This window comes from Saccopteryx bilineata, chromosome 1 (assembly GCF_036850765.1).
Source record: "Saccopteryx bilineata isolate mSacBil1 chromosome 1, mSacBil1_pri_phased_curated, whole genome shotgun sequence".
NCBI lineage: Eukaryota > Metazoa > Chordata > Mammalia > Chiroptera > Emballonuridae > Saccopteryx > Saccopteryx bilineata.
Genome location: NC_089490.1, coordinates 215,540,921 through 215,566,799, shown reverse-complemented (window position 1 = coordinate 215,566,799; position 25,879 = coordinate 215,540,921). Strand labels below are relative to the sequence as shown.

At 44.2% G+C, this 25,879-nt stretch overlaps 1 protein-coding gene across 8 annotated transcripts; it reads right to left on the bottom strand.

Annotated features, from left to right (window-relative positions):
• Positions 1-1,702: 1,702 nt before the first annotated feature.
• On the bottom strand, positions 1,703-25,684 carry GGPS1 (geranylgeranyl diphosphate synthase 1). 8 transcript variants are annotated; one of them, XM_066235450.1, is made up of 5 exons: positions 25,448-25,682; positions 24,744-24,800; positions 20,250-20,345; positions 5,374-5,444; positions 1,703-4,439 (listed from the first exon to the last, which is right to left on the bottom strand). In XM_066235450.1, exons 3-5 carry the CDS (start codon positions 20,320-20,322, stop codon positions 3,678-3,680), a joined length of 906 nt encoding a protein of 301 aa, XP_066091547.1. In that variant the 5' UTR covers positions 20,323-20,345; positions 24,744-24,800; positions 25,448-25,682; the 3' UTR covers positions 1,703-3,677. The 8 variants fall into 8 exon arrangements, with proteins under 8 accessions (XP_066091547.1, XP_066091566.1, XP_066091593.1 ...); XM_066235469.1 differs by having other exon boundaries at positions 20,253-20,345; positions 25,448-25,680; XM_066235496.1 differs by lacking the exon at positions 5,374-5,444 and having other exon boundaries at positions 20,253-20,345; positions 25,448-25,684.
• Positions 25,685-25,879: the final 195 nt, after the last annotated feature.

Here is a 25,879-nt window from a genome sequence, read left to right as displayed (position 1 = left end):
ACCATTTCAAGACAGACCCCAAGAAGTAGAACGGAGGAAAGTTAGAAGAGTTGACATTTAATGGGAGGAGACGGGGACTTTAGATTGACAGACTTGAAATCTACACCAGAATTGAATGAAAAATAAAAGGGCTACTGAGGCTGTAACTTGCAATGGCTGCAACAGTTCTGAGAACATTACCCAGCAGCACTCAGCAACATGGGAGGGGTGAGGAATGTATTTGGTTGGATCCATTCAGATTGGGAATTGGTAGGATGAGGGGCCTAATAAAAAGGACATGGCTTGGCCCTGGCCGGTTGGCTCAGTGGTAGAGCGTCGGCCTGGCGTACAGAAGTCCCGGGTTTGATTCCCGGCCAGGGCACACAGGAGAAGCACCCATCTGTTTCTCCACCCCTCCCCCTCTCCTTCCTCTCTGTCTCTCTCTTCCCCTCCCGCAGCCAAGGCTCCATTGGAGCAAAGATGGCCCGGGCGATGGTGATGGCTCCTTGGCCTCTGCCCCAGGTGCTAGAGTGGCTCTGGTCGCAACAGAGCAACGCCCCGAGGGGTAGAGCGTCGCCCCCTGGTGGGCGTGCCGGGTGGATCCCGGTCGGGCGCATGCGGGAGTCTGTCAGACTGTCTCTCCCGGTTTCCAGCTTCAGAAAAATACAAAAAAAAAAAAAAAAAAAAAAAAAAGGACATGGCTTGACAAAGTTCCTGAAAGGATCCCTGAAGGGAAGGGCGCTTGGGTACAGGGGAGGAAGTCAAGAGAGTGGAACAGAGAAGAGCTGATGGAGTTCAAGTCTTGCTGAAGTCAGAAAATAATTTATGGCACCATAATCAGCCTTCATTCTTTTGATTTTAACAAATTATTTTTTTTCTGAAGCTTCAGACTAGAAAATGAAAATGTTTTAAATGATGTCCTTTTTTTTTTCTATTTATTTGTTTGTTTGTTTGTTTTCATTATTCCGAAGCTGGAAACGGGGAGGCAGTCAGACAGACTCCCGCATGCACCCGACCGAGATCCACCCGGCATGCCCACCAGGGGGCGATGTTCTGCCCCTCTGGGGCGTCGCTCTGTTGCATCCAGAGCCATTCTAGCACCTGAGGCAGAGGCCACAGAGCCATCCCCAGCGCCCAGGCCATCTTTGCTCCAATGGAGCCTCAGCTGCGGGAGGGGAAGAGAGAGACAGGAAGGAGAGGGGGAGGGGTGGAGAAGCAAATGGGCGCTTCTCCTGTGTGCCCTGCCAGGAATCGAACCTGGGACTCCTGCACGCCGGGCCGACGCTCTACCACTGAGCCAACCAGCCAGGGCTAAATGATGTCCTTTTTAAAATTTGTGTTTCCACTTATTTATGCATTCCTCGGTTTACTCTTATATGTGCCAACTAGGGATCTAATCTACAACCATGGCATGTTGGAATGACACTCTTAACAAACTGCGCTAACGGGCCAGGGCTAAAATTACGTTTTCTAAATGACAAAATCCAATTCTTACAAGATGTCCCTTTATAAAGAAAAAAAAACCTAAGCAGTTAAAATGAATACATTGTATTAGATTTAAACTACTCATTATGCTCTGGTTTTCTTTGGTATTAATAAAAGTTTGAATGTAAAGAATGGATTTTTGATTGATAAAATAACTCTTGATAAGTCCCCAATTCAATGTCAAGTATTTCTGTCGCTGACAAAGGCAAAATAAAAATGACAAAAGAATCATGAATAGCACCAGGCCAAAATTACTTTAATTAGGTAAGGCATGATCTACTTAAGCAACCTTTATCTTAAAGGTAAACAGTTTATATAATTAGCACAGCATTAGACCTTTCCGAATAATAATGCTTTCTTCTTTTAAGATTTTATTATTTATTGATTTTAGAGAGAAACGGAGGGAGAAAGGAGCAGGAAGCATCAACTCGTAGTTGCTTCTCATATATGCCTTGACTAGGTAAGCCCCGAGTTCCTAACTAGTGACCTCAGTGTTCCTGGTTGAGGTTTTATCCACTGCACCACCACAGGTCACGCTTTTTTCCTTTTTAAATTATGGATCCCTAGCATAAAATTCAAATTTCCATAGGGTAGCACAAAACCCTGTGATTTTAAGAAGTTTCCCTCTATTAATTAAAATGGAAGACTAAAATTATCTTAATAGTAAAAGCAGTACCCAACTTTTCAAAAAGATTTAAGTTGAGTGCTTTGGTGAGAAATTCTCATGAGTATTGGTGATTAGATCTAACATACTATATTACCAATCAAAATTCAATGTTTCGAGAAATACAAACTTTCATTTTGGGATGTCAGCAACACTTCTAATAAAGGAATCAAGTTCTCCTTTTTCCTACTTCTTCGGCCACAGATGGCTCCTGAGGCATAGGGCTAGAAATTACACAATAGGGATTATCAGGGTTAAGGCATTATAAAGCTAATTAGAGCCTGATACTGTAGCCCAGGGGTCCCCAAACTACAGCCCCTTGAGGCCATTTATCCAGCCCCCGCTGCAATTCCAGAAGGGGCACCTTTCATTGGTGGTCAGTGAGAGGAGCACATTGACCATCTCATTAGCCAAAAGCAGGCCTATAGTTCCCATTGAAATACTGGTCAGTTTGTTGATTTAAATTTACTTGTTCTTTATTTTAAATATATTTCTTCCCGTTTTGTTTTTTTACTTTAAAATAAGATATGTGCAGTGTGCATAGGAATTTGTTCATAGTTTTTCTTTTTATAGTCCGGCCCTCCAACGGTCTGAGGGACAGTGAACTGGCCCCCTGTGTAAAAAGTTTGGGGACCCCTGCGTAGCCTTTGGCTACTTTTCAGCTAGGCACTAGCTCTCAGGTTAACACTTTCTTTCCTTTAATCCTAGAGATTAAAGATGACTACAGTTCCCTGTCCATTCAAGCACCTTGAAGGTGGGTAGTGGGTGGGAAGGAAGAGGGCATTTCACATTGCTTTTGTACTTGAAGTGAGCAAACAGCTCTTTTATGATTCTTACTACTAACAATGGGAAAATATAAAAAGCTTTAAAGGCTCTTTCTTAAAATACTTCTCCATGCACTGTATTTCTTTCCAACTGGAAAGACATTGCTGTACCCAAATACTAATCAGTTTTAGGGCAATGGTTACTTTCAAATAAAAAAAGACTAGCACGTTAAAGGAGACTACTCAAAGAGCAGAATTGCCAGGGAGGGAGAAAAACAGGATGAGGTAAGAACCCAGAGTGCTCACCATTTCTGTCAGTCTTCTCACAGAAGACGGATATTCGAATGAGCAACATTTAGGAAGAGTTGTTACTGTCTTGGGGCCAGCTAGCTACAAAAACTTGTCCCAAGGAGTCCCTGGCTTGAACTGGGGTGACGAACTGGGAACTGCCCACATAGTCCAGTTAGGAAATAGCTGGAAGCTGCATTCTTTATTGACAGAATCAAACAAACATTTGTGGCCGAGTTGGCCACAAGAAACCAACATAGCATATTGTGACATTCAAGTTAGACCTATTTAAATCTAGTTCCTTTTGACTCTTTCAGTTTTGTACAACGATTAGAGTAATTCTAAATGGAAACCACCGCACCCACATCACGCCTGTCCACTCAGTTTTTGGAGATAAACAGCTTGCTCAAAAAATTTTTAAAAGATGATAGGCTAAAAGACAAAAAAAAATAATCAACTAAAATAAGCTATCAGGTCTAATCAAGAATGGCTTAATATTATTCATCCTCTTCTTTAAACATCTTACTTAAGTGCTTTATTAGACCTACTAGCTCAGGGTTCCCACCAAGCGCATCAATTTGTTTATAGGCTTTAGATTCAAGCTCTTTAAGAGTATTCCGAGTGTATTCAAAAGAACCTACATTCTCAAGATAATGGACACAGTATTTTTTAATATCTATGTTTTCGGTTCTCTGGCGCAATATATTCTGCACCTGGGTGCTTTCAGGCCTCAACCAAATAGCATGAATAGTAGGGAATGAGAACTTCCCCTCTGTTAGATCTTCACAAAAGCTTTTGTTTTCATTATATTCTTTGGAGTGTAGATTAGCATAATCATCTCTAATTTGAAAAAACAAACCAAGTGTATCAAGTAGTGGCTTTAAATCTTCTTTGTAATTAGAGAACAACTGCATGAGACCTACTGCTAATCCAAAGAGTCCCCCTGTCTTCTGCAGCACCATAGCTTTATATTCTTCTTCCGTGGGACAAGTGTAGTTATCCCTCCAATAAATATCTAGGCCTTGTCCCTGATGGAGCTCCAAAAGCTGGCGTGTAAAAAGCTTTACTGCATCTGGGTGATCAAGGGTTAAGACTTTCTCTAAGCCAAGAAAATAAACATAATTGGCAGAATTGATGACAGATGGAATCCCGTAGATGCTGTGAGCCACTGGAAAACCACGCCGGAGTTTTGAGTTGTCTTCAATATCATCAATAAGTAAACTGGCATTATGTAACATTTCTGTCACTTCAATGATAATCTAAAAAAGAAGACAAAATTTACATTTTTTTCATATTTGAACTATTAACAGATTATGAGGGTCTCAGGTGTCTTAGTTTCTAAAACTAGAAATTATTTAGCAAGCTCAATATAAAACAATATTTTGGCACTAGCCAGTTGGCTCAATGGTAGAGCATCGGCCTTGCATGTGGATGTCCTGGGTTCAATTCTCAGTCAGGGAACACCAGAAAAGCAACCATCTGATTCTCTACCCCACCTCTACCCCTTCTCTCTCTCTTCCCCTCCCGCAGCCATGGCTTGATTGATTTGAGTACATCAGCCCCAGGTGCTGAGGATGGCTCCCTGGAGCCTCTGCCTCAGGTGCTAAAAATAGCACAGTTGCTAGCATGGCCCAAGATTGGCAAAGTATTGGCCCAGGTGGGTGTTGCTGGATGGATCCTGGTTGGGACACATGCAGGAGTCTATCTTCCCTTCTTTCACTTGGAAAAGAAGAAAAAAAAATGTAAAAACCAGTATTTTGCATGACCTTTTAACAGAATTAAGAGCTAGCATTTTTACGTGACCTCATTAATTTCTTGGGGATTATGAATAAGGTTAGAGCCCTGGCCAAGTGACTCCGTGGATAAAGCACAGAAGTCCTGGGTTTGATCCCTGGTCAGGGCACACAGGAAAACTGACTATCTGCTCTCTTCCTGTTCCTCTTCCCCTTTTCTCTCTCCTCCCCTCTCACAGCCAGTGGCTTGACTGGTTTGAGCGTTGGCCCCAGGTGCTGAGGATAGCTTGGTTGGCTACTGATGGCGTCGGGCACTGAGGATAGCTTAGTTGATCTGAGCATCAGCCTTAGACACGGGTTTCTGGGCAGAGCACATGTGGGAGTCTATCTCCCCTCCTCTCATTTAAAAATTTTTTTAAAATTTAAGAAAAAAAGAATGAAGTTAGAATTGCTTAGATACCTGTAGCTTGTCTTCTGGAACTTTTAGCCAATGATTAAATGCCTGTGAAAGTTTAGTTCTCACTTGTTTACCTGCAATTAGAGAATAAAATTTGCCAATAAAATAATTCAATTGTTTTAAAAAATCAGAAATTTTCTTTAAAACAGATCAGACTGGATAAATCCAGCCTCATCAATCCATTACCCACTGCACAGCTTGCTTTCTACTGGTAAGCCCCTACCCACCCCTTCTGTTGAAATTCAAGTACCAAAAAGCACAACCTTAAAATCAGGGCAGGCAAAAGAGATTCTAAGGTATTTCAGCAACCCACTAGTAAGCTCACTACTTTCAACTTAATTTGTACCAACAATTTTAGAATGAAATGGGGGGTTTTAGGAATTATGAGCTAATTCATTCATTTGCAAAGGATGCCAGTCTAGTTAGTGGCAACTAAACAGTACTGTCAATTTCAGAGAACATAAGTATTTTTTATATAAATAAAAAAAAACATTGATTTTTAGAGAGAGAGAGAGAAAGAGAAACACTGATTTGTTCCACTTATTGGTCCTGTCACTGGTTTATTTTTGTATGCTCCCTAACCAGGAATTGAACTCACACCCTTGGCATGTAGGGGTCATGTTCTAACCAACTGAGCTACCTGGCCAGGGCGAGAACATAGGTATTTTTAATGAAATGTACATTGCTATTGAATTACTTTATACAGTCACTTCTCAAAATTATCTACCATTGCCATGGCTGGATAGCTCAGTTGGTTAGAGCACAGTCCCCATATGCAAAGACTGCCAAAGGTTGCAGGTTCGATCCCCAATCAGGGCACATACAGAAACAGATCAATGTTTCTTTCTTTCTCCCTTCCTTTTTCTCTAAAATCAATAAATAAAAATTTAAAAAATTATCTACCATTCCTTTAAATTAGGGTTTTAGAGACTGGACAGCATTGGTGCTTTCCTACCAAAAAGTGAAACTACTATAGCCTTAAATATTCCCTTTTAACATCTGAGTTTGACAAGAACTATTAGTTTTCCAATATTCTTTTTCATTCTTGGAAAGCTCAAGAGCTATTTGGGTAGTAATTATCACCAGAAACAACTTTAGTCCAAATATAAAAGAATAGAAGACAAAAACCACAATCAGTTCATTTAATAAAAATGCTTTAGCCCTGGCCGGTTGGCTCAGAGGTAGAGCGTCGGCCTGGCGTGCGGGGGACCCAGGTTCGATTCCCAGCCAGGGCACATAGGAGAAGCACCCATTTGCTTCTCCACCCCCCACCCCCTCCTTCCTCTGTCTCTCTCTTCCCCTCCCGCAGCCAAGGCTCCATTGGAGCAAAGATGGCCCGGGCGCTGGGGATGGCTCCTTGGCCTCTGCCCCAGGCGCTAGAGTGGCTCTGGTCGCGGCAGAGCGACGCCCCAGAGGGGCAGAGCATCGCCCCCTGGTGGGCAGAGCTTCGCCCCTGGTGGGCGTGCCAGGTGGATCCTGGTTGGGCGCATGCGGGAGTCTGTCTGACTGTCTCTCCCCGTTTCCAGCTTCAGAAAAATACAAAAAAAAAAAAAAAATGCTTTAGCCTGACCAGGGGTCGTACAGTGGCTAGCACATTGGCCTAGGAAACAGAGGACCCAGGTTCGAAACCCTGAGGTCACTGGTTGAGTGTGGGTTCATCCAGCTTGAGCATTGGGGTTGCTGGCTTGAGTGTGGGATCATAGATATGACCCCCTGGTCACTGGCTTGAGCCTAAAGTCGCTGGCTTGAGCAAGGGGTCACTGGCTCAGCTGCAGCCCCCCACCCCCATCAAGGCATACATAAGAAAGCAATCAATGAACAACTAAGGTGCCACATGATGAACTGATGCTTCTCATGTTTCTCCCTTCCTATCTATCAGTTCCTATTTGTCTCTCTTGCTAAAACAAACAAACAAACAAAAAAAAAACAACTTCAAAAGCTTCCTGCTAAAGTGAATTTACATTATATCCAAATTTCAGATTAGGTTTCAGGAAAATAGTTACACAAAAAGTTGCAGTAAACAAAAACAGTATTTTATAAGACCTATCTACATATTCTCTGTACCAATCACCTCAACAAATGAATATACAAACTCCCATGAGATATCCAAACAAGACAGTTTCACTTTCTGTGAGCAGTCTAAAGAAAGGCTATCTTAGGGTTCAAGAAGTAGTTTTGCTTGGCCTGTGGTGGTGCAGTGGATAGTGTTGTCCTGGTGTCCTGGAACTGGCTGAGGTTGCCGGTTTGAAACCACGGGCTTGCCTGGTCAAGGTATATATGGGGAGTTGATGCTTCCTGCTCCTCCCCCTTCTCTCCCTCTCTGTCTCCCTCCCCACTTTCTAAAATGAATAAAAATAAAGTATTAAAAAAAAGCAGTCTCCTCTGTCTGCTAACCCTTAAGGTGAACATGGTCTGGATAGTAATTACATATTTTATACACTTGATCTACTTTTCAGTTTAACAAAGGTCATTTGGGCCATACTTAACAGTGTAGCACTGTGTCAAGTACCCGTATCACGTTACAAAGCAAGTTCAGAAGATGAACACAGACAATCAAAGTGGAGCCACATTTATGATTTCACTCCAGAGTATATGTACTATAGGAAATTGCACAATCAATGGCTTAACAGGTACTGCAGTTTTTGTTTTTTAATTGAATTTATTGGGGTGTTACTGCAATTTTAATATATTTTTCCTCTGATCAGAGTCTAGGGCAGCGGTTCTCAACCTGTGGGTCGCGACCCCGGCGGGGGTCGAACGACCAAAACACAGGGGTCACCTAAAGCCATCGGAAATACATATTTTATTTAGGCGACCCCTGTGTTTTGGTCGTTCGACCCCCACCGGGGTCGCGACCCACAGGTTGAGAACCGCTGGTCTAGGGTCTGTCTTGATACTTGAAGTCCCCAAATAGTTTTTTGTTTTGCAAGAGAGAGAGACAAGAGAGAGATGAGAAGTATCAACTTGTAGTTGCATCACTTTAGTTGTTCATTATTTGCATCTCATATGTGCTTGACCATGGGGTGACCTTTGGGTTCAAGCCAGCGATCTCGAGATCATGTTGATGAACCCGTGCTCAAGCTGGCAACCTTGGGGTTTCAAACCTGGGGCCTCTGTGTCCCAGGTTGATGCTGTATCCAATGTACCACCACTGGTCAGGCCCCAAAAATAATGCTTACAAAAATTAGGGGATATTTCAAAATGAATATGAAGCTATAAAATATCTCCTGATATTTGTGAGCAGTGTAGTTTTTTTACTTTTAAACTATTTATTGTTTTTAGATAGGAAGGGGGGGAGAGACCAAGAGAGAGAGAGAGAGAGAGAGATAGAGAGAGAGAAAGAAACACTGATTTGTTCCACTCATTTATGCATTCATTGGTTGATCCTTTTTTTTAGTATTTATTTATTTATTTTTTGCATTTTTCCGAAGCTGGAAATGGGGAGGCAGTCAGACAGACTCTTGCATACGCCTGACCAGGATCTACCCAGCATGCCCACCAAGGGGTGATGCTCCGCCCCTCTGGGGCGTAGCTCTGTTGCATCCAGAGCCATCCTCCGTGCCCAGGCCATCTTTGCTCCAATGGAGCCTCGGCTGCGGGAGGGGAAGAGACAGACAGAGAGAAAGGAGAGGGGGAGGGGTGGAGAAGCAGATGGGCATTTCTCCTGTGTGCCCTGGCCAGGAATTAAACCCGGGACTCCTGCATGCCAGGCTGACGCTCTACCACTGAGCCAACTAGCCAGGGCCCATTGGTTGATTCCTGTATGTGCCCTGACCAGGGATCAAACCCACATCTTTGGCGTATTGGGGACAATCTACCAAACCAAGCTTCTCAGTTAGGTTCCCCAAATAGTTTCTAATAGAGGCTAGCCACAGAAATCCTTCAAAAGTAAAACAAACCTGACCAGGCAGTGGCGCAGTGGATAGAGCATCGGACTAGGATGTGGAAGGACCCAGGTTCGAGACCCCGAGGTCGCCAGCTTGAGCACGGGCTCATTTGGTTTGAACAAAAGCTTACCAGCTTGGACCCAAAGTCGCTGGCTCGAGCAAAGGGTTACTCGGTCTGCTGTAGCCCCCCGGTCAAGGCACATATGAGAAAGCAATCAATGAACAACTAAGGTGTCACAACGAAAAACTAATGATTGATGCTTCTCATCTCTCTCCGTTCCTGTCTTTCTGTCCCTTTCTATCCCTCTCTCTGACTCTCTCTCTCTGTCTCTGTTAAAAATAAAAAAAAAGGTAAAACAAACAGTAATTAGTTTTCTTTTCTATTGTTTGTGGGTTTTTTTGCTGTTTTTTTTTAAGACCTTAAAATTACCAACTCCCTCTCCGTGGCCCCTCTTCTTCCTCTACTCTCAAGCCCACCCTGCACCTCCCCCAGCAAAGGCCTGAGGACCTACAGTAGGGCAAATAAGCAAACATCAACTTCATTAATTTCAGAAAGTCCTAATATCCATAATTTTTAATTATATTTTATTAGCAAGAGTAATTTTATTTTTTTCCCAATGATTTGATAGGAAGGGAGAGGGAGAGAGAGGGCAGGAGAGGGAGAGAGAAAAAGAGGAAAAGAGAGAAAGGGAGAGGAGGAGGAGGAGGAGAGAGGAGATGGTAGGGGGGGCAAGCTTCAACTGTTGTTCCACCTAGTTGTACACCCACTGATTGTTTCTCATATGTGCCCTAAGGCTCAAAGCAGTGACTTTGGGGTCAATCTGGCACCCTTGGGATAAGCTGGCAACCTCAGTGCTCTGAAACAACGCTCTACCCACTGTACCACTGGCCAGGGCCTAAGAGTAACTCTATAACAGAATGAACATTCTGGCCCAACACTAAGTCACTTTAGTAACTCTGAAGCTCTCTGTGAAAAATAGGTTTATTATGCATACCACAACTTTCTATTTCTTTAGGTTATATTCTACATTGGTGCAAGAGTATATTTGATTAAAATGTGAGATAGCCCTGGCCAGGTGGCTCAGTTGGTTGAAAAGTTTCCCTGGTAGAGCGTCGGCCTAGCGTGCGGAGGACCCGGGTTCGATTCCCGGCCAGGGCACACAGGAGAAGCGCCCATTTGCTTCTCCACCCCTCCGCCGCGCTTTCCTCTCTGTCTCTCTCTTCCCCTCCCGCAGCCAAGGCTCCATTGGAGCGAAGATGGCCCGGGCGCTGGGGATGGCTCTGTGGCCTCTACCCCAGGCGCTAGAGTGGCTCTGGTCGCAACATGGCGACGCCCAGGATGGGCAGAGCATCGCCCCCTGGTGGGCAGAGCGTCGCCCCTGGTGGGCGTGCCGGGTGGATCCCGGTCGGGCGCATGCGGGAGTCTGTCTGACTGTCTCTCCCCGTTTCCAGCTTCAGAAAAATGAAAAGAAAAAAAAAAAAAAAAAGAAAAGTTTCCCTGACATGTATAGGTTGTGGGTTCGATCTGGTCAGGGCATATACAAGAATCAACCAGTGATGGCATTAATAAGTGGAACAATGAACCAATGTTTCTGTCTCCCTCTCTTCCTCTCTCTCTAAAATCAATAAATTTTTTTAAAAAGGTGAGATACCAAATGAGATTTACTTATTTAAAAAAAAAAACAGGCCCTGGCCGGTTTGCTCAGTGGTAGAGCGTCGGCCTGGCGTGCAGGAGTCCTGGGTTCGATTCCTGGCCAGGGCACACAGGAGAAGCGCCCATCTGCTTCTCCACCCCTCCCCCCTCTCCTTCCTCTCTGTCTGTCTCTTCCCCTCCCGCAGCCGAGGCTCCATTGGAGCAAAGTTGGCCTGGGCGCTGAGGATGGCTCTGTGGCCTCTGCCTCAGGTGCTAGAATGGCTCTGGTTGCAACAGAGCGATGCCCCAGATGGGCAGAGCATCGCCCCCTGGTGGGCATGCCAGATGGATTCCAGTCGGGCGCATGCGGAAGTCTGTCTGACTGCCTCCCCGTTTCCAACTTCAGAAAAATACAAAAAACAAACAAACAAAAAAACAAAAACATTGATTTTAGAGAAAGAGGAAAGAGCGAGAGAAAGTGAGAGAGAGAGAGACATTAATTTGTTGTTCCACTTATTTACACACTCATTGATTGACTCTTGTATGTGTCCTGACTGGGGATGAAAGCTACAACCTTGGTGTATTGGGACAATGCTCTAAGCAACTGAGCTACTCGGCCAGAACTATGTATTTCCTTTCTTTCTTTCTTTTTTTTTTGAGAAAGGAACATTGAGCTGCTCCTATATGTGCCTTGACCAGGGAATTGAACTGGCAACCTCTGTGCTCCAGGACAGCACTCCAACCAAGTGAGCCATCCAGCCATGGCTTCATCTTTTTTATTGATTGATTTTTAGAGGAACAGAAAGAGGAATGGAGAAAAATGGAAGGGAGAATGGTAGCATTCATTTGTTATTTCACTCAGTTGTGCATTCATTGGTTGCTCTCCATTTGTGCCTTGACCGAAGATTGAACCTGTAACCTTTGGAATGATGCTCTTAACCGACTGAGCTAACTGGCCTGGGCCCAGGGCTATATACAATGTGTCCGTAAAGTCATGGTGCACTTTTGACAGGTCACAGGAAAGCAGCAAAAGACGATAGAAATGTGAAATCTGCACCAAATAAAAGGAAAACTCCCCCAGTTTCATACCTATTCAGTGCATTTCAATGTGGGCTCACCCACAGATTTTTTAGGGCTCCTTAGGTAGCTATCCCGTATAGCCTCTACAGACTCGTCACTGATTGATGGCCTACCAGAATGGGGTTTCTCCACCAAACTGCCGGTTTCCTTCAACTGCTTATCCCACCGAGTAATGTTATTCCTAACATTCCTAACATCGGCTTCGTTATAAACGCGCCGATATTCACATTGCACTTTGGTCACGGACTCGAATTTAGTAAGCCACAGAACACACTGAGCTTTCCTCTGTACCGTCCACATCTCTACTGGCATGGCCGTGGGCTGCTCCGCTGTATACACGGTGTTACGTCATCATCTGTGCATGCGCACATGCTGCCACATCATCCTACAGAAACTGGGAGGGTTTTCCTTTTATTTGGTGCAGATTTCACATTTCTATCATCTTTTGTTGCTTTCCTGTGACCAGTCAAAAGTGCACCATGACTTTACGAACACACTATATTTTCAAAAACACCTTTATTCATGACACATATTTTTAAAAAGCCCATCCCCTGATCATGAGCTAAAAAAAAAAAGAAAAACAGAAAATCCACCTCCCTGTGCTCACTTCCTCTCAAGTCTTCTAAATAAAAGGGGGGGGGGGGATAAATAAATAAATAAAAAGGGGGAAAAAGTCAAAGTAAAAAAAAACCCCAAAATACTGAAAAACAAAAATACCCCCAAACCAAGGGTAAAGAGGAATTTACACTGAAGCTGCTGACTACGGAAACTACAAAGAAAGACACTCAAAACAGAAAAAGAGACTGACCTTTGTTGGCAAAGTGGATCGAGCTTCAACTTAGAAGACTAAGGTAACCGGTTGGAACTCTGGGCTTACCCAGTCACAGCACATACGACAAGGAAGTAATGAACAGCTAAAGTGAAGCAACTATAAGTTAATATTTCTTGTTGTACCCTCTGCCCCAAAAAATCAATAAATAAAATCTTTTTTTTTGAGAGAGAAACAGACAGGAAGGGAGAGAGATGAGAAACATTAACTCATATTTGTGTCACTTTAGTTGTTCATCAATTGCTTCTCATGTGTGCCTTGACTGGGGGGCTCCAGTAGAACTAGTGACCCTTTTTTGCTCAAGCCAGTGACCTTGGGCTCAAGCCAACAACCATGGGACCATGTGGATGATCCCATGCTCAAGCCAGCAACCCCGTACTCGAGCTGGCGACCTCAGGGTTTCAAACCTCGGATCTTAGCATCAAGGTTGACACTCAACCCACTGCGCCACCGGTCAGGCTAAAATCTTTAAATAAATAGGAAAAGAAACATAAAGGAAACAAAGTAGAGCACCAGTCAATCTGGAGGGGAAGGACTGTGAAAATTAGGGAAAAGATGGAGGGAAAGTAACAAGCATAAAGGTTCGGTATCCTTCCAGAGCCCTGGGTTAAAATAATTTAAAAAAAGGAATAACCCTTCTGACCACACATGTCCACCTCCGTGGGTAGTCCCTAAGGGGGAGAAGTGAGACAGGGAAATGTGGGGAACAGTTGGACAGCTGAGTCCATGGTGAATCCCCAGTGTATGAACAACCCCCTGACTCACTCCCTGAACCTTCCCCTACTCTCCAAAGCAGGTCCTCCCTTAGCAACTAGTTAAGAGATTCTCCTCTACTTTCAGAGAATATAAATATATAGTTTTTTATACTTATTTTTCATCATCTGTTTTTTAAATGTCATGTTATAATTTAAAATATTACTTCCAAAATCAGAAAAAAACAAGAACTACATGATTCCATACATTGGTGGAATATAAAAACGAGACTAAGAGACATGGACAAGAGAGTGGTGGTTACCAGGGGTGGGGGGAGGGAGGGAGGGAGAGAGTTAGGGGGAGGGGGAGGGGCACAGAGAAAACTAGACAGAGGGTGACGGAGGACAATCTGACTCTGGGTGAGGGGTATGCAACATAATTTAATGACAAGATAACCTAGACATGTTTTCTTTGAATATATGTACCCTGAAATATTAATGTCATCCCATTAACATTAATAAAAATTTATTAAAAAAAATAATAAAATAAAATAAAATAAAATATTACTTCCAGATGAAGATTAAAGAAGTGTTACAGAAGTTAATTACATAGGGTAACAACCACTACAGTTAAAATTTAATTAACTATAGGTAGTCCTTGCTATTGCACAGTAGCTGAATGTCTGGAGTGGGAGATCCTCCTTAGACTCCTGTCAGTACTGATAACTGGTTCCAGCCAGTGTTTGCCAACTTGTTACAAAAGAAGTCCAGCAACAGATGGGTCGAGTGCAGGAGAAACAATAATATGTTTTTCAATGGAAGACCCTGAAATAAATGCTGAATAAATGTCACTCAAAAGCAGTCTCTTGGATTTTTCTCAAACAGCAGGCTACTTTCCCTTTGCATTTTCCATTTCTGTCTTCCCTCCATTATTTTGAAGCACTGACCTTGGCAGGTGTGTCTCCATTAGGGGCTACTATAATAAAAGTGACACTATGCACAGTTTCCAAGGTGTCCCTAGGTTCCACACTTCTGTCTATGATAACCATATTTATTTCCCCTAGACTCACTGAAGAATAGAAATGCACAAAACTCTGGCTGGGTAGCTAAATTAGTTAGAGTATCATCCCAATACACCAAGGTTGCAGGTTCGATCCCGGGGCCGGGGCACATACAAGAATCAAACAATGAATGCACAAGTAAGTGGAACAACAAATCAATGTTTCTCTCCCTCTCCCTTCTTCTCTAAAATCAATAAATAATTTAAAAAAAAAAGAGTAGAAACGTTCATATTACCACTGAGGTGTGCCGAAAAGAAAGGCATTCACTTTAGAACAGAAATGAAAATGTGTTTATTGTGATTAAGTTGAGAACATCATTTTATCACAACTCATTATTTCTTTAAACTTTTTTTTTTTCATTTTAATCTTTTTAGCATCAAGAGAGAGAGAGGAAGAGAGAAAGAAGGGGAGAGGAGAGAGGAGCATAACTTGTTGCTTCATTTTAGTTGTTTATTGACTGCGTCTAGTATGCGCCTTGACGGAGGAGTTCAAGCCGAGCCAGCACCTGCTTGCTCAAGCCAGTGACCCTGTGCTCAGCCTGGTGAGCCTGACCTTAGGCCGGCAACTTTAGAGTTTCCAACTGGGAACCTAGAATTCTGACTTGATGCTCTATCTACTGTACTACCACTAGTCAGGCTGCATAAATTTTTTAATTGTATTTTGGCTTTAAAAAAATTTTTTTTATTAACTTTTAGAGAGGAGAGAGGAGAGAGAAAAATAGGAAGAGCTTGACCAGGCGGTGGTGCAGTGGATAGAGCATTGGACTGGGATGCAGAGGACCCAGGTTCGAGACCCTGAGGTCGCCGGCTTGAGCACAGATCTGGTTTGAGCACGGGTTCACCAGCTTGAACCCAAGGTCACTGGCTTGAGCAAGGGGTCACTCAGTCTGCTGTAGCCCCCAGTCAAGGCACATGTGAGAAAGCAATCAATGAACTAAGGTGCTGTAACAAAGAACTGATGCTTCTCATCTTTCTCCCTTCATGTCTGTCTGTCCCTGTCTTTCTCTCTGTCCCTGACACACATATACACACACACACACACACACACAAAAGAGGAGTGAAAAACAGCAAGTATCAACTCATAGTAGTTGTTTCCAGTATATGCCTTGATCAGGCAAGCCCAGGGTTTCGAACCAGTAACCTCAGTGTTCCAGGTCAATGATTTATCCACTGTGCCACTACAGGGCAGGCCTGCACCTTGGCTTTAAAAAAAAATTATATATATATAATTTTACACACACACAATTAAATTTATATTATATTATATATATATTAAATATATATATAATATACACACAATTAAATTTAGAGAAAGAAAGAGGAAGAGAAAAATTGATAGATTTGTTATTCCACTTATTCATGCATTCAGTGGTTGATTCTTCTATGTGCCCTGACCAGGGATTGAACCTGCAACCTAAGCATATTGGGATGATGCTGTACCCAAATGAGCTATGTGGCCAGGGCTATATAAATTTTTACTCAATATTATCATTTTTCCAAAGTTAAAAAATATATCAAGACTAACCCAGTGGTGGCGCAGTGGATAGAGCATATGAGTGGGATGCGGAGGACCAGGTTCAAGACCCTGAGGTCGCCAGCTTGAGTGCGGGCTTATCTGGGTTTTCTTTTTTTTCTTTTGTATTTTTCCAAAGCCATAAACGGGGAGGCAGTCAGACAGACCCCCGCATGCGCCCGACCGGGATCCACCCGGCACACCCACCAGGGGGTGATGCTCTGCCCATCCGGGAATCACTCTGTTGCAACCAGAGCCACTCTAGCGCCTGAGACAGAGGCCACAGAGCCATCCTCAGCACCCGGGCAAACTTTGCTCCAATGGAGCCTCGGCTGCGGGAGAAGAGAGAGACAGAGAGGAAGGAGAGGGGGAAAGGTGGAGAAGCAGATGGGTGCCTCTCCTGTGTGCCCTGGCTGGGAATCGAACCTGGGACTCCTGCATGCCAGACCGACGCTCTACCACTGAGCCAACCGGCCAGGGCCGGGCTTATCTGGTTTAAGCTTAGACCCAAGGTCGCTGGCTTGAGCAAGGGGTTACTCCGTCTGCTGTAGCCCTATGCTCCAGGCACATACGAGAAAGTAATCAATGAACAACTAAAGTGCCACAATGAAAAACTAATGATTGATACTTCTCATCTCTCTGCATTCTTGTCTGTTTGTCCCTATCTATCCCTTTCTCTGACTCTCGCTCTGTCTCTGTAAAAATAACAAAAAACAAACAAAATATATCAAAATAAAATATACACATACACATAAACATGATAAGGCAGGTGTAACTATAGGAAGCCATGTCCCGGTGGCCCATCTTTATATAATAATTGCATTATGCTTTTAAATAATGTGATTTTAGATGCATTACTATTTGGCTCTTAAGGAAATTAGTAGTGTAAGAAATGAAGTGTGGCCCTGGCCGGTTGGCTCAGCGGTAGAGCGTCGGCCTAGCGTGCGGAGGACCCGGGTTCGATTCCCAGCCAGGGCACACAGGAGAAGCGCCCATTTGCTTCTCCACCCCTCCGCCGCGCTTTCCTCTCTGTCTCTCTCTTCCCCTCCTGCAGCCAAGGCTCCATTGGAGCAAAGATGGCCCGGGCGCTGGGGATGGCTCTGTGGCCTCTGCCCCAGGAGCTAGAGTGGCTCTGGTCGCAACATGGCGACGCCCAGGATGGGCAGAGCATCGCCCCCTGGTGGGCAGAGCGTCGCCCCTGGTGGGCGTGCCGGGTGGATCCCGGTCGGGCGCATGCGGGAGTCTGTCTGACTGTCTCTCCCCGTTTCCAGCTTCAGAAAAAATGAAAAAAAAAAAAAAAAAAAAAAAAGAAATGAAGTGTGTGTGTGATAGTGGAAAACATGAATGTGGAAGGTAAGTGAAGCTTTTTGTTGTACAAAATGGCATAGTTTCCCTAATCTATACAGAAGGGAATAGCAATATGTGGCATCCATAAAGAATAAAATCTGTGTTCTCTCTCTTGGGAGAATGCCCATACCCTTCTTCCTTCTCAGGTGTGTATCTCTTAAATTCTAAGGGTCCCCAAGAGACTTGCAACCAGGGAGGCAGTGGGCAGCAGCGGATTGTCCCAGGCTAAAAACACCTGAAGCCTGTCTCCAACGCCACCTTTTCTCTGACTTTTTAGTGAAACTGCAGCCCCACCTTAGTTCACTTCTGTCACTGTGACTTTTATTTCTAATGAGCCAAAGCAGGCCCACCTAGGCTCTCTCCTGTTGCTTCTTCTGTCCTAAGCTCTTCCTTATTTCACTGTCCCCAGCTTTAATAAATGCACTCTCCAAATCAAAACAAAATCTCCGCCTGACCTGTGGTGGCACAGTAGGATAAAGCGTCGACCTGGGACGCTGAGGTTGCCTGTTCGATACCCTGGGCTTGCCCGGTCAAGGCACATATGGGAGTTGATGCTTCCTGCTCCTCCCTTTTCTCTCTCTCTCTCTCTCTCTCTCTCTCCTTTCTGAAAACTGAACAAAACAAAATCTCCAAAAAGGTACTCAAATGTTTTAGGTACTTTCATTTTATTTTTTAATTTTTTTTTTTTTTTTGTATTTTTCTGAAGCTGGAAACCGGGAGAGACAGTCAGACAGACTCCCGCATGCGCCCGACCGGGATCCACCCGGCAAGCCCACCAGGGAGCGACGCTCTGCCCACCAGGGGGCGATGCTCTGCCCCTCCAGGGCATCGCTCTGTTGCAACCAGAGCCACTCTAGCGCCTGGGGCAGAGGCCAAGGAGCCATCCCCAGCGTCCGGGCCATCTTTGCTCCAATGGAGCATCGGCTGCAGGAGGGGAAGAGAGAGACAGAGAGAAAAGAGAGGGGGAGGGGTGGAGAAGCAGATGGGCGCTTCTCCTGTGTGCCCTGGCCGGGAATCGAACCTAGGACTTCTGCACACCAGGCCGACGCTCTACCACTGAGGGTTTTTGTTTTTTTTTTAACAGAGACAGAGAGTGAGTCAGAGAGAGGGATAGTAGACAGGGACAGACAGACAGGAACGGAGAGATGAGAAGCATCAATCATTAGTTGTTTTTTTGTTTTTTTTTTATTTTTCTGAAGCTGGAGACAGAGAGAGACAGTCAGACTGACTCCCGCATGCACCCGACCGGGATCCACCCAGCACGCCCACCAGGGGCGATGCTCTGCCCCTCCAGGGCGTTGCTCTGCCACAACCAGAGCCACTCTAGCGCCTGGGGCAGAGGCCAAGGAGCCATCCCCAGTGCCCGGGCCATCTTTGCTCCAATGGAGCCTTGGCTGCAGGAGGGGAAGAGAGAGAGAGGAAGGGGGGGTGGAGAAGCAAATGGGCGCTTCTCCTATGTGCCCTGTCCGGGAATCGAACCCGGGTCCCCCCGCACGCCAGGCCGATGCTCTACCGCTGAGCCAACCGGCCAGGGCCAATCATTAGTTTTTCATTGCGCGTTGCAACACTTTAATTGTTCACTGATTGCTTTCTCATATGTGCCTTGACCGTGGGCCTTCAGCAGACCAAGTAACCCCTTGCTCGAGCCAGCGACCTTGGGTCCAAGCTGGTGAGCCTTGCTCAAACCAGATGAGCCCGCGCTCAAGCTGGTGACCTCAGGGTCTCGAACCTGGGTCTTCCGCATCCCAGTCCAACGCTCTATCCACTGTGCCACCGCCCAGTCAGGCAGTACTTTTATTTTTTAGCTATATTTTAGTCATATACTTGCTTTATATATTTAGTCATATACTTGCATATTTTTAAAAGGTTACTTCAAAAATGTCCCTTTTAGCTGTCCAGTTAGGCGGCACTTTTTTTTATTTATTTATTTATTTATTTATTTATTGTATTTTTCTGAAGCTGGAAACGGGGAAAGACAGTCAGACAGACTCCCGCATGCGCCCGGCCAGGATCCACCCGGCACGCCCACCAGGGGCGATGCTCTGCCACAACCAGAGCCACTCTAGCGCCTAGGGCAGAGGCCAAGGAGCCATCCCCAGCGCCCGGGCCATCTTTGCTCCAATGGAGCCTCGGCTGCGGGAGGGGAAGAGAGAGACAGAGAGGAAGGAGGGGGTGGAGGTGGAGAAGCAAATGGGTGCTTCTCCTATGTGCCCTGGCCAGGAATTGAACCTGGGTCCCCCACACGCCAGGCCGACGCTCTACTGCTGAGCCAACCGGTCAGGGCCCAGTACTTTTATATTTTAGCTATGTCATATATTTGGATATTTTTAAAAGGTTACTTCAAAAATGTCCCTTTTAGCCTGACCGGGCAGTGGCACAGTGGATTGAGCGTTGGACTGGGATGCGGAAGACCCAGGTTCGAGACCCTGAGGTCGCCAGCTTGAGCGCGGGCTCATCTGGTTTGAGCAAGGCTCACCAGCTTGGACCCAAGGTCGCTGGCTCAAGCAAGGGGTTACTTGGTCTGCTGAAGGCCCACGGTCAAGGCACATATGAGAAAGCAATCAATGAACAACTAAGGTATTGCAACAAAAAACTAATGATTGATGCTTCTCATTTCTCTCCGTTCCTGTCTGTCCCTATCTATCCCTCTCTCTGACTCTCTCTGTCTCTGAAAAAAAAGAAAAAGTCCCGTTTAAGAACAAAGAATTATTCTTCCTATATGTTTCACCATAAATAGAAAAATGTTAAGAGCTGGTGAATCTAACCTTTTCTATATGCTAACATTTGAATGACCACTACTATATAAAAAGAACCTTACATGGACAGTAACTGAACTGCTACCTGGTAATTGAAGCAAGTACTTGTAGGGTTCTAGAAGAATTCTTTGAACTGTTTCTTGAGTCTGTTCCATTGTTCTTGAATTTCAAAGCTGATCTGTTAAAAAAAGAAACATAAATATGATCTCAGTAAGTAAATTATCTTTGGGTGTCAAACTGAAAAGGTATTTGTATCTCAAGGTGATTTTGTAAAGCCAGACTTTGTTTAATTTAATATCCTTCCTTTCTTCCTTCCTTCATTCATTCATTCTTCTTTTCCAGGTGAGAGGAGAGTGAAAGAGAGACAGACTCCCACATGCGCCACCCCCAACCAGTATCCACCCTGCAATACCTTTCTGGGGATGATGCTCTGCCTATCTTGGGCCATGCTCCCAACCAAGCTATTTTTAGCGCCTGAGGTAAAGGTTCCATGGAGCCATCCTCAGTGCACCCATGGATGCGCTTGAACCAATAGAGCCATGGCTGCAGGAGGGGAGGAGAAAGAGAGAGAGAGAAAGAGAGGAAGAGAGGAAGAGAGAGAGAGGAAGGAAGGAAGGAAGGAAGGAAGGAAGGAAGGAAGGAAGGAAGGAAAGGAGTGAGGGAGGGAGGGAGAGAGGGAGGGAGGGAGGGAGAAAGGGGAGGTGGGGAGGAGGGGAGGAAGAAGCAGTTCGTTGCTTCTACTGTGTGCCCTGACCAGGAATCAAACCTGGGACATTCACATCCCAGGATGATGCTCTCCACTGAACCAACTGGTAAGGGCCAAACTTTGTTTCATTTTAAAAGAAAATTCTACACATATGAAATCTTGAAAATAATATGCTAAGTGAAAGAAGCCAGTCACAGAAGACCACATATTGTTATGATTCCATTTATAGTATATGAACTATTCAAAACAGGCAAACCTATAGGAACAGAAAGTAGATAGTAATTGTCTACAGTTAGGATAGGGGAATAGGGAATGATTGCTAATGAGAGCAATGTATCTTTTCGGGGCATCAAAACGTTTTAAAATTAGACTGTGGTGGCAGTTGCACAAACCAGTGAGTATACTAAAACCCACCTAATTATATATTTTATTTTATAATTTTTATTTATTGATTTTAGAGAGGGAGAGAAGGGGGGGGAGAAAGAAAGAGAGAAGAAGAGAAAGATTGACCTGTTCCTGTCTGTGCCCTGACTGGGGATTGAACTGGCAACCTGCACTTCGGGATGGTGCTCCAACCAACCGAGCTATCTGGCCAGGGCTAACTGTATACTTTAAATGGGTGAATTATGCACGTAAATTATATCTCATTTTAAAAAAGAAAAGTTTTCATTCAAGTGATTGGTAAAGTGTTTACCTGAATTTTAAATTACAAAACTTATAGCTATAAATCTATATTAAGCCTTTCCTACTTAATCATAAAAGGCTTATATTATTCTATCAAATCAATGTTAAAGCAAATCCAGAGAATTAGCTTCTTCTATATTTGATTATATAATTAGTAAATATATTTTTTCTATGAGCAGTAAGACAAATATATGTTATATACTGCCATGATATATTACTCAGAATTTTATATTTACTTCAATATTTTCCAGCATAACGCTCATGGTCTTCCTAAAATTCTCCTTTACTACTGAACCTGCACTCTCTCTGTAAAAACCCATTATTTTTATTGGTCTTCACATTAGTTTTCTGATTGCTCTGACATCTTTAGCACATTTTAGGAGGTTTTCTCCCCTTTTATAAGCTTTCTTTTGCTTCTTGGGACAATGATTTGGTCTTTAGGATCATGAGCCTGAAGAATTGAAAAGTGTGATTTTTTTCCATTTAACATTTTTATTTTTAATTTATTGTGTTGACATGGTTTCGAGTGTCCCACGAAAAGGGTTGTTGTTGTTGTTTTTTTAAACTGTTTTATTTATTGATTTTAAAAAGAAAGGAAGGGGGAAAGGGGGGCAAGAGAGAAAGACAGACAGGAACATCAATCTGTTCCTCCTTTATGTGTCCTGACCCAGGATCTAAGCAGCAACCTTTGTGTTTCGGCTGACAAGAAAAGTATGTTTTTTGTATTTTACTCTAGAGTATGTAGGAGAAATAATCAATAAAACATCAGCACTGAACCAAAGGAAATCATCTTAGTAATATGATTTCAAAGGGAAACATCACATACAGAAATTTTTTACATCTGCCTTGACCAATAATTTATACTAATACTAAGCATATCACAAGGGAAATAAAGTCCAGAAAATATTTTGAAATAATCCAAAAACGAATTTAGTATAACTTATTACCTGTACTGCTTAAGCTTTGACATAGGTTATCTCATTCTTAAGAAATTAAAGAAGGTAACATACAGGAAGAGTAACTGCTCAGGTAAAGGATTATTATTAACGGACATAATGGTAGAATAACAAAAAGCATCTCTTACCTACCGTAGTTCTCTAAACCAATCAGTACCCATTTCTTACACAACTCAGTTAAGAGCAAAAATCATGTTTATCTTTTTCACAGTTTCCAGAATACATTTGACTTAAAAAAAAAAAAAAGAACCTGGAAAGAGTGTCAGCCTGCTATATGGAAGTCCTGGGTTGGATTCCTGCTCAGGGCACACCAGAGAAATGACCATCTCCTTCTCCACCCCTCTCTCTCTCTCCCTTCTCTCCTTCTTCCCCTCCTGCAGCCAGTGGGCTTGATTGGTTCAAGTGTGGCCCCGGGCACTGAGGATAGCTCAGTTAGTCTCAGGGCATCAGTCTTGGGTGATAAAAATAGCGTGGTATTTGAGCATCAGCCTTAGAAGGGGTTATCGGTGGATCCTAATCGGGGGAAATATGAGAATCTGCCTCACTATCTTACCTCCTCTTGCCTTAAAAAACAAAAATCAATGAGACCAACCTTTAAGAATTTTCCTTCATCTCTGGGTAACATGTAACTCTGTTGTACAGAAATCAGAGCCTAACCTTTGTTTCAATTCTTAGCACTTTAGTTGATGTTTTATTTTGTGACTTAAAATACTAGTTTATGAATTTTTTAAAATTATTTTTTCCTTTTCTCACTGGTAAGTTTAAAAACACCCATCTAACAAGTCAATTTATGGTTTCTATCCCAGATGACTATTTATACACAGTATTCTCAGCAGTGGGAAAACATAGGAACCTCAATTTTTCTAGGTACAGTATTGGAAAACAATGTGTTCTGTATCTTCTTAAGAATCTGAGGAGCACAGTGGTAGCACAGTGGATAAAGCATTGACCTGGAATCCTGGGTTGCTAGTTCGAAACACTGTTCTTGCCTGATCAAGTCATATAAGACAACTACCTATAAGCTGATGCTTCCTGTTTCTCCCCTCCGCCTTTATCTCTCCTCTCTCTAAAATCAAGAAATAAAATCTTTTTTTTTTTTTTTTTTTTACAGAGGCAGAGATAGACAGGGACAGACAGACAGGAACGGAGAGAGATGAGAAGCATCAATCATCAGTTTCTCGCTGGGTGTTGCGACTTCTTAGTTGTTCATTGATTGCTTTCTCACATGTGCCTTGACCGTGGGCCTTCAGCAGACCGAGTAACCCCCTGCTGGAGCCAGGGACCTTGGGTCCAAGCTGGTGAGCTCTCTGCTCAAGCCAGATGAGCCCGTGCTCAAGCTGGCGACCTCGGGGTCTCGAACCTGGGACCTTCCGCATCCCAGTCCGACGCTTTATCCACTGCGCCACCACCTGGTCAGGCAAGAAATAAAATCTTAAAATAAAAGTCTGAGTTCTACACAGTGTGGCATGTGATCTAACCTGCCTCTTTTAAAAAATTAATTTTTTAATTATTGATTTCAGAGAGAGGGAGAGAGACAGGAACATTGTTCCTGTATGTGCTCTGACCAGGAATCAATGGAACAGGTAACCTCTGCGCCTCTGGGTTGGATGCTCTTAACCAACCCAGCTATCCAGCCAGGGCCTCTAATTTCAGCTATCTTACGAAGAGGCACTAATTTATTACTTGAACTCTATTATTTTTATATTGAATAACACAAAAGAATGCCTATGTAATTCTGAAACCACTCATTTGCAAACTAACTACTTTAAATCTGTTCAAACAATGGACAGATTAAAAATACAAAAACAGATTCTCCCCTCTGTGTGACTACTGCAGTAACTTCCTCTTTGTGTTACTTGTGTTAGTGATCTTTGCAAAATCCAAATCTTCAAAAGGGAGTCTATCTCCCTTTCGACAAAATCCCTTAACACAGTGTGTAAGGTTCTGTGTCCCCACCCCTATGGCCTCAGTTCCTTATATTTCAAAAACTTCCTTTTGTCAGGAGGCTTACAAACATGTTGTTCTGTCTTCTTCCCTTTGGTTAACTCCTGCCAACCCTTCAACTCTCAAGATGATCTTCACTTGCTGGGGGGGGGGGGGGGGGGGGCTCTCTTAGGTCCCAACGCCAAATTCCCTATCTCACATTCCCATCACCACGTAACTCTGCTGTGTTCTCATTGCTGTTGCAATTTCACACTCGCTTGTATCCATTAATATCGGTATGTCTCACCAGTTCTTCCACGTGGTAGGGGCTGCTCAGTAAACATGCGTTGCAGTGGTTTTCAACCTTTTTACACAGGGGGAGCAGAGAAAATAGAATTACTTCGGGACCCCTAAGGCAGGAATCACCCTAAGCATAAGCGAATTCGCCTAAGATCATTGGGTCTATAGTCTTCATACAATAGTAGGATGTTTAACTTTCCTGGACCAACACGAAGTTTCTGGCTGACCGGCTGACCAGCGGTTGACAAACACTATTAGATGATAAAATCCGGCACACACTTGCACATAAAAAATGAAAATATCAAGGGAATGGTCTGGTCTCAGAATGGCTAAATATAGACATACAAATGTAAGCGCGGGGAACCCTTCCACTCAACTCCCGGAGATGACGGGTCTGCAGAAAACGCCCGAGATGCGGGCGGGGGATTTAAACAACTCCGAGGCTGATTTTCAACAGCGGCTTGGCAGAGAGCCTCCAGGTCTACTCAGTCAGTAGAACCGCAGGGTCCAAGAGACTGCTGCTTCCTCCGACTCAGATGCTCCCTTCCGCCCGCTCTGTCCCCTCCTGCTCCTCCCTGTCTCCAGCAAGGGGACAGATAATTCATACACAATCCGGTTCAGCATCCGGGTCCTCACCCTTCGTCTTTCTTTACTTCAGGCTCCGCCCTCCTCCCCATCCGGGTCCCCCCAGCCCACACCACAGCCGCTCACGGTTCAACGATGAGATCACAGCTTTCGCGCCGCCGGTCTGGGAGTAGCAGTACCCAAGCATCAACTTCCTACTGTGTAGTTCAAACCACTGCTCCGTCTGACGCCTACAAGAAATTACTCCCACTACTTCATCACAGAACTCTCCGCCCTCCTCAGCCGCCAGCAACACTGCATTACTCTGTGCAAAAAATTGCGCCATCCCGGTCACACTGCGCAGGCGCTGTTGCTGCCTCCCCGCTGCTTTGTCGCCCCACCCCTTCCCCCCCTTCCGTCCCACGCAGACTCAGGGAGTTGCGGGTCTTGCAGTTCTTGTGGGCAAGAGCTTGCGCACTGGCCCCAGAGTTTGGACTACATTTCCCTGGAAGCTTTGAGGTGCAACTTTCTGTTTCCATAGAACTGGTGGGAATATGGCGTCGTTGTTTGTATCCCGCA

Coding starts and splice junctions, on each gene's coding strand:
- GGPS1 (XM_066235459.1), bottom strand. CDS start 20,322: ATGGAACAGACTCAAGAAACAGTTCAAAGAATTCTTCTAGAACCCTAC. Junction 5,445..20,249: donor CTTGCTTCAATTACCAGGTA/GCAGTTCAGTTA, acceptor CTCTAATTGCAG/GTAAACAAGTGAGAACTAAA. Junction 4,440..5,373: donor TTCCAGAAGACAAGCTACAG/GTATCTAAGCAA, acceptor CTTCTTTTTTAG/ATTATCATTGAAGTGACAGA.